The 10931-nt window shown below is 39.4% G+C and overlaps 1 protein-coding gene across 1 annotated transcript in view; it reads right to left on the bottom strand.

Moving 5' to 3' along the window:
- Positions 1–2592: 2592 nt before the first annotated feature.
- The window catches only part of TLN2 (talin 2), a 178200-nt gene continuing 169861 nt past the window's right edge, over positions 2593–10931 (bottom strand). Inside the window, exons 57-58 of the mRNA XM_009273990.1 lie at positions 6693–6818; positions 2593–5731 (exon numbers count right to left, since the gene is read on the bottom strand). Coding sequence (XP_009272265.1) covers positions 5603–5731; positions 6693–6818 — 255 coding nt within the window. The 3' untranslated portion in view covers positions 2593–5602. The remainder of the gene's footprint in view (positions 5732–6692; positions 6819–10931) is intronic.

Here is a 10931-nt window from a genome sequence, read left to right as displayed (position 1 = left end):
TTAACTTCCCTAGCATCTCTAAAGTAGTGCCTAGTATGTTTTCAACACAAATTAAAATCGTGCTGCACAGAAAATAAGGACAGCAAACTCACCAAATGCTTTTTTCTAGCAGTTTAAAATATCTATTTTAAAAGATTTTAATAGTTATTTTTAAATATTTTAGCCTAAAACATGCCTAGGACCTCTAGAGCTCCCATTTAAATATTCAGCTAACCAACCCTAGAAGAGGGGCTTCTTCCATCTTGTTTCTGTCATGGAGAACACATGGAAGAAAGCTGCCATATAATCAGAGACATGACATACACATCTGGTGATGGATCCACTTGTCGAGCACACAGAACGCCAAAAAGATCCCACTTTGACACGAACGCATTCATGCCAGAAACAGCCACTGCTGGAAGCAACATCAAACTAGTTACAATGCAACTGATCAGTGGCAAGATTTCTGGCATAGATTTCATATGGAGAATGAAGTAGCCTAACTGTACATACACACACAGAGTTATATTTGGCATGGAAAAACGTTGAATGAAATGGAAATCACAACATACATAAAAGCAAAACTAGCCTTCCCCCCAAAAACCCCAACAATACCAAGCATCCAACACCCTTGAATAACTGGTGTTTTATTTTTTTTATATATTTATGTGCGGTTAACATCTGCTTTATTTTAAGGATATTGAATGGTCACTGACATGTATCACAAAGTAAGCATTCATAGTTTTGTCTATGCAGCAGAGCTTTAAATAGAACATTCTCCTTTGTCACCTGGGAATTCTGCCTTTTCCCAGCCTTGCAGATAGATACAACTTCTGCCTTATTTTGCTTAAGGAGCAAAATGATCCTTTGCACGACAACTGGTGCAACACAAGTCACAAATACCTACACGCAGAAAAAAAAGGAATTCCTTCAAGGGCTCATTGTTGGTGAAGAAAAAAAAAAATTATTTATTTTTGTGGCCAGATAAATACTATACATAATGGTGTGGCAGTATGACTAGAAACTCCTTTGTGCCTTTCTTGGGGTTAAAACTTTAACAGAAAGGGAAGACATTAGAGTTCAACCCCCTAGAAACTCCAGCATATAATTACAAAACTGTCTTGAACAGAAGGTTCTTCCACTGCAACAAAGTGTACTAATTTGGGAGAAAACAGAAATCTCTTCTGCTTTATTATTTTTAAAAAGTTAAAAAAGTGACAAAATGGTGCTTATTTGTAGCTCAATAAGTGACAGATAATAATCTTTAGGCAAAATGAATCCTGTTGTCAGATATGAACTGTCATGGGTATAGCGTTTCCACACTCTAGGACACAGGGTTGCTTCAGCCTGCCCCTTGAACTGGGCCACGTCTAGTTTAGATCGATTCTCTTGTTAAATTTCTCTGGTGCTGAAACATTGCAGCCCAGAACTTTTCTGCAGTTATCTGCTTTACGCAGTGGCTAGGCAGATTACAAAGAGTTCGGCACAGTCTTTACCATGCCTTCTGGAGACCTCTCTATAGCTCACATGCAGCAGGCTGAAAACAAGCAATACACAAAGTTCAGCACTGTTGAGTTTGTTGACTCCAACTAGGAAGTATCAGATTTGGGGGCCTAATCTGATACCGGGCAGTTGACGTAGGGGAGACTCTGCTTCATTGTGTTGTGCCTCAGTACCAGGTCCTCCCTCTGCCCAGCGCTGACCGAAGCAGCCTGTTTGGCAGTGCGTCCCCCTGTCCACTGTGATGAAAGTAGGGATGTTGCCTCTTGGGCTGAAGTACACCCGTGTGGCTCTACCCAGTGCTGCGTGCGCTTAGCAACATTCGCTCAAGGATCTCTGCATCGCTTTCCACTGAACGATGCACTGTGCCCAAGGATGAGTTCACACATTAAAGGAAGGGTAGCTCATGAGCCAGATCCAGTCTGTGCATCTGTCTACCTCTGAACTAATTTATCAGACTCCATTGCAGGTGCTATGGTCAGGCAAAACAGCAATTTGTAAGAGACTTGTAACTCACATGACCAAACAGTTTCTGCATCTGGCATCATAAACTTTGTGCCACAGAAATGTGTTGTTCCATTAACATGAACAACCACAGTGTGTTTAACGTATACTACTGTGAATACGGAAAAGCAGATTTCAGGAATCATGACAGTTATGGGCAGATAACTCTCTCTTTGATAATCACGGTGCAGCTACATAAGGACAAAACTTTTACAGTAGAAGGCCAAAAAACCCCCCAAATCCCAAATCAGAGATTAAGAAAAAAAAGTAGGGAAAATAAATGTAGTGATGGCACATGCCATACTCCTGGGGTGAATATCTTGTCAGTTTGGACTGATAAAAGCAAAAATGTGCTCATGAGCTAAACATTTCCATTGAGGAGGTTTCTAGATTATGTATTCATCCCTTCATTAGGAATTAAGTAATGAAGATGCAGAAAATCAAAGGGAAAGGGACAGATGAAACAAGAGTCTGGCCTTCAATTTTTGTTTTAAAACTTTTCTTACTTTGAGGCTTCTGATGTAGAAAAGTTAAGATGAATGATGAAATGTTCAAATTATTTTCTGAATAGTTGGGGAAACAACACTAGACTATTTGTACACAAACAACTTTGAGGCATTTTGCTTTTAATTTGCATACAGTTCCTTAAAGTGAATTCCACATGAAGAAGGGTGAGATACAACAGAGCTCATTTACCATTTCACAAGTTAACAGAACAAAGTAAACATCTGCCCGTCTTATTAATTAGCTTCCGTCCCTTACTCCAACTTGTCACTTCCTGCTGCAAGTCTCCATGCCAAATGAATGCATGGACTAATTCCACAGATGTTCACATGTGGACTTCAGTGGTACTGCAAATTATAACAGCAAGAAAAAATTGAAATAGAAAGACTTTAGATGAGCTTATATTATCTTAATGTTTCCCAAATGAAGACCCAAAATTCAGAGTAAACAAATACTTCAGTTGTTCAGCTCAGCTACTCATCTGACTGTGGTTCCTCTATGGAGCACATAGCTAAGGAGAAAAAAAGAACAATACTTTCTGCCAGGTAAGAGGGGGCATTAAATCAGAAATAGAGAGGTCCCAAAATAACTGTGCTAAAATGGACTTCCCAAACAAATTTATCTGGAACACAATTTGAGCATGCTCTTTCCTTCTACATACTGATAAAGTTTTCTAGCTATACAATTTCCATACATAGTTGCATTTGACCAGGCTTCCGGCTTCTTTCAAACTGGCAAATACCATCCTGATCAAAATATATTACAACAGTATTATACCTACAATAAAATATTGGCATGGTGCTAAGGACAGCATCACCTTTCTTCGTGCTTTAATGAGACCAAATAATAGGTGAAACATAGGTTGAAAGGGAAGCAGTAACAAATCTGTCTGGCAGATCTTTCCAAAAAAGAGATGGGAATGTGAGGCTATCCAGGAAAAAAAAAAAAAAAAAAAAAAAAAGAGAGAAAGAGCCGTAACCTGCAGAGAAGCTGGACCTACCAACAGCAGCAGAAAATCCCTATCACCAGAGCTGTCTTTATTTAGGTCTTGCAGCAATACACACCCATTTAGCCTTCTGCCTAAAAATTTACAGAAGCCTTTTTTTTGTGTAGGAATTCTTAACATTGAGATTCTGTGACGCTGCTCACAGTAGTTGAGTGAAAAAAATCAATTATGCTGAAGTGGAAAATGACAGAACTTGGAATTGCACGTATCCGATAGTAAGGGTTTGCATATGCACACAAGCCTACACATCACAGCCCATCTGTCGATGCCAGTGATTCCATTTGGGATTTGCCAATTTATTCCTCTCATGATTGTGGATTCTCCAGCAACTCTACTGAGTCTGAAATACATCAGTACCAGAGAAGAGACTCTAACAATAAAAATCTTTGTACACTTTAATATTTATTAATTCTCTAGTCATTTTTTGCTATATATTTAACACTAGTGTGACAAAATTCCTGATAATTGTATCTCATGCAGGTAACTTAAATGAGGAGTTAGCACTATCTAAACTGGTAAACCTACCACTAGGGGGGGTTACTTTTGAGTCTACAAGACAAGTATTTCTGCAACAATGACAACTAGGTGGGTATGCATACAACGTAACAGGCTCAGCTGAATGCACTTGGCAGGTATCTAAATGACAGCACAGCCTTCAGAAGGACTGGAGTGGCAACATCCTTTGACCTAAATAGACTTGACATTATTGTTTAAGAGAGCTTGAATGGAGTTGGAGGCATGTTGGAAATTGTTAGGAGAGAGGGTGTTTCTGTAGTTAGTTGAACAGTTTAGCTTTTTCTAGTTAAAGTTGCTGTGATTTGTGTTCTTTCTTTGACAGGGTAAAATGTGTTACTCACTCTACCCGTAATGCTATTGTCTAGGTCACAACAGAGATATTGAGAGCATACCGTACCTTTCTGCAGCTGAAGACAAAGATTGCTGATAGATTGCTGCTATTCCTTCTCTGCAATTCCTTGGTGAGTATATTTTCATCAATACCAACTATGAAAAGAAACTCCCTAGAGTCCAGATTTTTTAAAAATATATTACAGGAAAAGTCTACTTGTGAATCACTTAATTCTTTTCTCCTACAATACCCACAGGTTTCAAAACAATATAATTATAAATGAAATTATTAAAAGAATAACAAGAGTTGTGACAGTCTTTTGATGTACTGGGCATTTCCCTTTTTTAACTAACATACATTCTAACAGAAATCCCACAGTACGAACCAGATAACTTCAATTAAAAAACAAAATGCAAACTATTCAGTCCAATATTAGAGCATGTGTATGTGTGTATAATACTGTGAAAGTAGTCACACATTAGAGGTATATAATTGAAACAGCATTTTCCTTCATGAACCTGCTATTATTGAGGCAATGACAAGGTTTCCATTTCTTTGTTTTCTGAGCTCTTTAAAGAATGGCTATTGCCACATTTTGTAAACCTAAATACTGTACAAGTAGAAGCTCGTTGGTATCAGGTAAGGAGTAATACTACTAGTGCAAACAGGTGCAGAGACAATTCCTCCAGTTTTGGGGTGAACCAGCTATATAACACTGAAAGAGGACAGGCATCTTCTTCAAACCCACACTCAGACATACATCCTTCTCCGTCTTGGTCTTCTTTTTACAAGGGCAGTTGGGGGAGAACCACCAGCTCATTTGATATTTATCATATGAAAGATTTCTTGACTGTTTTCCTATTAATATTATGAATGTTTTATAACAAGTCAAGGAACGATAAATACCTCAAGCATCAGGAAAGTGACAATAATACTGACTTAGTATCTTTAGTAAAAAGTGAAACATTCTCTCCTGAGATATAAGTCAAGGAAGGAACAGGAATGATGAACCTAACACTGTACCATTATTTGATCATCATGCACCTCAGCTGACCAGATGAGAAAGAACAAGTGTTTATTGCCCTCTGCTCATCCGAAGCTATGACAGGCAGTTTATTTAGGTAAGTGCTTGGCATACCAGAATGTTGTCAGAGCAGTTCTCACTGTACTGTCCCCCTTTAGCTTATTTCTTTAAAAGAAAAGAAAAAAAAAAAAAAGGAAAAAAAAAGGAAAAAAAAGAAGAAGAAGAAAATCTCAGCAGGTTAACCCTCATCTTCTCTCAGCTCTGTGGGTAGAAATTTGTATTGCTGTTGGCGGATCTGAGCCAGTTTTTTCCTTGCCTCTTCCAGCTCTCTTTCCTTCTTCAGCATTTCTTCTTGGGCTGCAATGATCTAGAAAACAGAAGCATGAATTATGACAGCAAGGAATACTGTCTGTGAAACAAGATTTCTTTCTTGCAAAGAAAGAAGCACCAAATGTCAATGACTTCAGCAGGAATTGCTGAATTTTTTTCAGGTTCCAGGACTATGCCATCAAGAACAGTATCATATTCCCACTTGTTTCTTAAAGAGGACTAAAAAAAGAAAAAAAGAATCTACCAGCATAGCTTTACCATACATCCATGATGGATTTTATAGTGCTGTGCTCCCCCAACATTCATCGGGGTGAGGGGTTAGCACATGTAGGATAAGCACCATGTCTTAACATAATGTTTGAGTGACAGTAAAATTGAACACTCATTACTGCAGGTGTCCACAGTATTTTCCTGCATCTCAAAATGCCGAAGGAAAAATAACAGTACTACAGACATGCAGAAATGATAAAGTTCAATATCTAATAAGTAGTGACCACAGTATATGGTGTTCCTCATTCATAACAGTGAAGCCAGAAGTTGGTACAGCCTCAAAGCCTTGGAATCTATTTTTAAATACTGTTATTATTTCCCCATATTTATTATGGTCACAGTAACGAAATAGCATCAGTCCTTATCTCTCGCTCTCTATTTCTTTGATTATATACATACAAAACTAGTGTTCCATTAAGATTTGGGAATATTTAAAGTACACAAGGGACGTTTGAAAAGAACCATTAACTTCATCAGAACAAAAATAAAAGATACTGGACAATGGTAACTGCTATTACAGTAAATGCTCAATGAAGAAGTGTAGACATCTTACAGCATATCGCTGTGCTGTTATGTCAGTGGTTAACTGACAGCGAGGCATCAAGTAATTTATCATCGATTTCTACACAGATTTGTCAGCCTGCAATGCAGCAGATGGACCTTGTAACACTATGCTACATTTCTGTGAGAGTTTTTCTCTGCTTTACTTCTTGGGTGATTGTACCAACCTGAGCAATGCCACCCACAAACTTTGTTTTGACCACAACATCGTCATCCTCTGCTTTCCCAAATGCTGCTTTTTGGGCCGCCCTGACAAGATTGTCTGATGCTCGCTTCACAGCATTTCCTGCAGCCTTTGAAAAAGACAAAAGAAATTTAGTAATAAGAAAAATGCGTAACTAACATGGATTCATCTGAGCATCAAAACTAAAACATCTTTACTTGACTACACAGGAAAGGTGTGTTTTGTTTTGTTTTTTTCCAGTGAAAAGCAAATTAATCTTTCAAAATCAATGGTACAGAGAGGAACACAATTCCTTTATTTAAGAAGCTGGAAGTTGGGAAAGTCACAAACAAGATTTTTTTCCCTACGGTTTGAAATAAAACAGTGGATGAAATCGCGAGTTATGTTATGCACAACAGTGATCAGATTTTTGAGGAAGAACAGAAAATGAAAGCTAGTGTATAAAGAAACATTTTAAGGCAATGAATTTTTTAAATTAATGGACGTTCATCAAGGCAAATTAGCCACTTACAGAGCCATGATTATCTCACATTTAAACTTCTATTTCCTCAAAAATTATCAGATTTCTAAAGATAAACAGTCAAACATTTGTAATACATCTTTTGTTGTCTAAACTGTGTAGTGTCAGCAATTGTGCACCAAAAAGAAAAAGGTAACTAAGCTACCTGCATTCTAGCATGACAAAGCTATCTTTGCTATACTGTAATAGATACTGGCAGCAGAAATTCCACACTGCATGCTCAGTAATGACCATGTCCACATGTGTGGACACATCCACACATGTAATGGATACAGAGGAGGATACCAGAGGAGTGGCCTTGGAATCTCCTACTGTGATCCCCATGGAGATGAGTGGAAGAAGGGTCCTTGTCACAAACAAAATGCAAACCTCTCTTCTGCTAAAGCTAAAAGATGGAGCTGGCACCTTTTTTTAAGCACTGAGGTATTTCCTTGGCTAGGAAATACCCTGTGCAGACAGGTGATAGTAGTAGAGGGCTCAGCATTGTAAGATCTAGCACTGAATTTGCTCCAGTGTACTAAGAGATGGTGAAAGTAGTGTGTCCTGGTTTTGGCTGGGATAGAGTTAATTTTCTTCCTAGTAGCTGGTACAGTGCTGTGCTTTGGATTTAGTATGAGAATCATGTTGATAACACACTGATGTGTTAGTTGTTGCTAAGCACTGTTTACACTAGTCAAGGACTTTTCAGCTTCTCATGCCCTGCCAGCGAGAAGCTGGGAGGGGGCACGGCCAGGACAGCTGACCCAAACTGGCCAAAGGGATATTCCATACCATGGGACGTCATGCTCGGGATATAAACTGGGGGGAGTTGTTGCATTGTGCATCACTTATTTTGTATATTCTTTTATCAATATTATTATTATTTTCCCTTCCTTTTCTGTCCTATTAAACTGTCTTTTTCTCAACCCATGAATTTTACTTACTTTTTTTTTTTCTGATTCTTTCCCCCATCCCACTGGGGAGTGGGGGGAGCGAGCAAATGGCTGTGTGGTATTTAGCTGCCTGTCGGGTTAAACCACAACATGGTGGAAAGCTGGCTCTGGGAGAAGAATGGTCCATGGTTTAATAGGTACTGCACATGGAGGTGTAAATGAGATCTTTCATGTATCACTGGCAGTCCTTTAAATTTGTGAGTCCCAGATAAGTCGTATGTCTGATATTTTGTATTTTAAATTGGTTGATACACCAAAATTTGACCTTGGCTTCTTGGCTCTTACCGGAATCCTCCTCCTTTCCACCTCTTTATCTATTCATCAGTGTCAGGACAGAGGCAGGAAAAGAAACTTCTGGGCTGATGTGGACTTCGTGCTAAGAGGGGTCATGGGTCACTCATTCTGAGGGACTGACTGGGGGACCTAGCTATATGTTTTCTACTCAATTATACATACAAATACTGAAAGGTGGGCCCTCAAATGTATTTCAAGTGCTTTAGCAAAGAAACAACTTCACAGAATGGGGCAGAGCACCATTCAAAGATATTTCCACCTCCTGAACAAGAGGAACACCTAGATCACCTGTTACCATGGGTAAGTCTTCAGTGCACAGTGGAATGCTATGGAGAGAGATCTTACTTAATTGTGAAGAATTTAGCTGAGATACCAAGAGCAACATGTTATCAACACTCCTGCAGTAACATAGCCTGGTCAAAGTGACATGAATTTATCACTACTCAAACTGACTTCTGTAATGCTGTACAGCATTACTTAGTACCAGGTACTCTCAAGGGCAACTGAGTACTTCATGAAGAGAAGGATGTGAATGGTTAAATCTTGCTAGAACCCCTGCGCTGGGAAGGTGCCTATCCTGTAAATGAAATTTGAGAGCTGTGTGCTACAGGAGTGGATCTGCATGTCATTCAGCTATTTGTACTGTGTGGATTTAAACCAGCAGAAGCAAATGGGGACAGATATAGGTACAGCTGTCCTAGCTTAATCTACTGCCCAAGAAGTGTTAATTAGACTCTAAAAGTTTACATGGGGTCAAGGAGGACTGGATAAATTAAGAGCAGAAAACCACTGAGGGTTACTAAACATACAGAATCTGCATCTGTCTTGGGAAGTTCCTGAGCTGAAAATGCTGGGAATCTAAGAACACAGTAGAGAATAGTATCACGCATGGTTACCCTGTTCTTACTTGCTTCTCTAAGCATTTCCTACTGGCCACTGCTGGAATCAGGATATAGTTTGGGCTTAATGAACTTTTGGTCTGATCCAGTAAGGCTGTTCTTGTATTAAACCCTAAACCCTAGTATCTAACAGCAAATCAGTCAACACCACCAATAAACAACATCAATGCTTTCACAATGTGTAGAAAAAGGGTAGGTACTTGCAGTGTTGTGACAGGCAGTGAGAGAGAACAGGAGTAGAGTTCTCTGTCCCGTGGTTCCCAACGTCCCCAGGTGTCATGTGTGCTGAGAACACTCGTTCCCACACAGGCCACTAGCCAAGACAGCCTGCTCTCACATGCTGGAGACACATGGGCACAAGGAGGGGAAGCCACATGGACTAGCTCTGAACCTGCCCCCCCTTTCCCAGTCCTATTCCATATTTCCAGCTTCATCTCCCTTTCAATTTAATTCTCTTCCCACCTGAAATGACCCAAGGACAAACTATCTGGAATTTGCTCTGCTCAGTCTGGACCTCATCCAAAGAGAACGGAAACATTTCCATTTGTTTCATTAAGTTTTGGAACAGATTCGGTAACAGTGCATTTCAAGTTAGCATTCATGGGAAATGGAGTTCAAATGTCTTCTCCCAAAGCTTGCAGTTGTTTGTGGGGTAGGAAAGAGAAAACTAATGCACTTTACCTCCTGAACCTAACCTACTGATTAAAGCTATGTGAGAACATTTGTGCTGGGGGCAAAGCCAGCTGAAAAGCCCCAGTAGTTTTGGCAAATTCACCAGTAAAAATATTTGGTAGACATCAACTCACTGGTTTTGCTATGATAAAGGACATTATTTCCAAATGCAAACTGCTTTTCCCTTCATTATTCATTTTGGGACTAATATGAAGCTTGGTAAAGTGGCAAAGTTCAATTTCAATCCATGCTTGGGCTCATTTCCTTTTCACATTCCCCTCCAACTTTTCACATTCAATGTCTATTTAATAATATTTGCCTAAAGTGACTGAGTACCCTGAATTTCCTGGCAGAGCTGAGAAAACACAGTCTCTAGTATGTGATTTTGTTCCTGTTCCCATTGTTTGTTCTGCATTTAAAATTCCTTCAGACTCATCTTGGCATTTGGATATTAAAGTGCAAGTTGAATAACAGTCAGAACTACCTTCCAGTTACTGATACCTCCCCCACAGACCATTGACAAAGTTGATCTATATGAATCCACTATAAAGCACTAAAACCATCTCATCCCTAGAGATAACATTAACATGCCACTGTTTTCTATAGAAACAAACAGATTTTTCACACACTCATACATTTATGTTTTCCTCCTAAATATTTAACCCGTTTTTCTACTTTGAAGAAAATGATGACATCAATTCCTCTTTCTCAGACAGATACTTAGTCATATGTATTTCTGTTGGACTTGATTCTGTGGGACAACCAGGGGATCCGGCCCAGCCAGCACGGATTCATGAGAGGCAGGTCCTGCTTGACCAACCTGATCTCCTTCTATGACCAGGTGACCCACCTAGTGGATGAGGGAAAGGCTGTGGATGTGGTCTACCTGGACTTCAGTAAGGCCT

This window comes from Aptenodytes forsteri, unplaced genomic scaffold (assembly GCF_000699145.1).
Source record: "Aptenodytes forsteri isolate BGI_AS27 unplaced genomic scaffold, ASM69914v1 Scaffold239, whole genome shotgun sequence".
In the NCBI taxonomy this organism is placed as follows: domain Eukaryota; kingdom Metazoa; phylum Chordata; class Aves; order Sphenisciformes; family Spheniscidae; genus Aptenodytes; species Aptenodytes forsteri.
The sequence above is the reverse complement of the archived record's forward strand: the minus strand, read 5'-3'. Positions and strand labels throughout refer to the sequence as shown.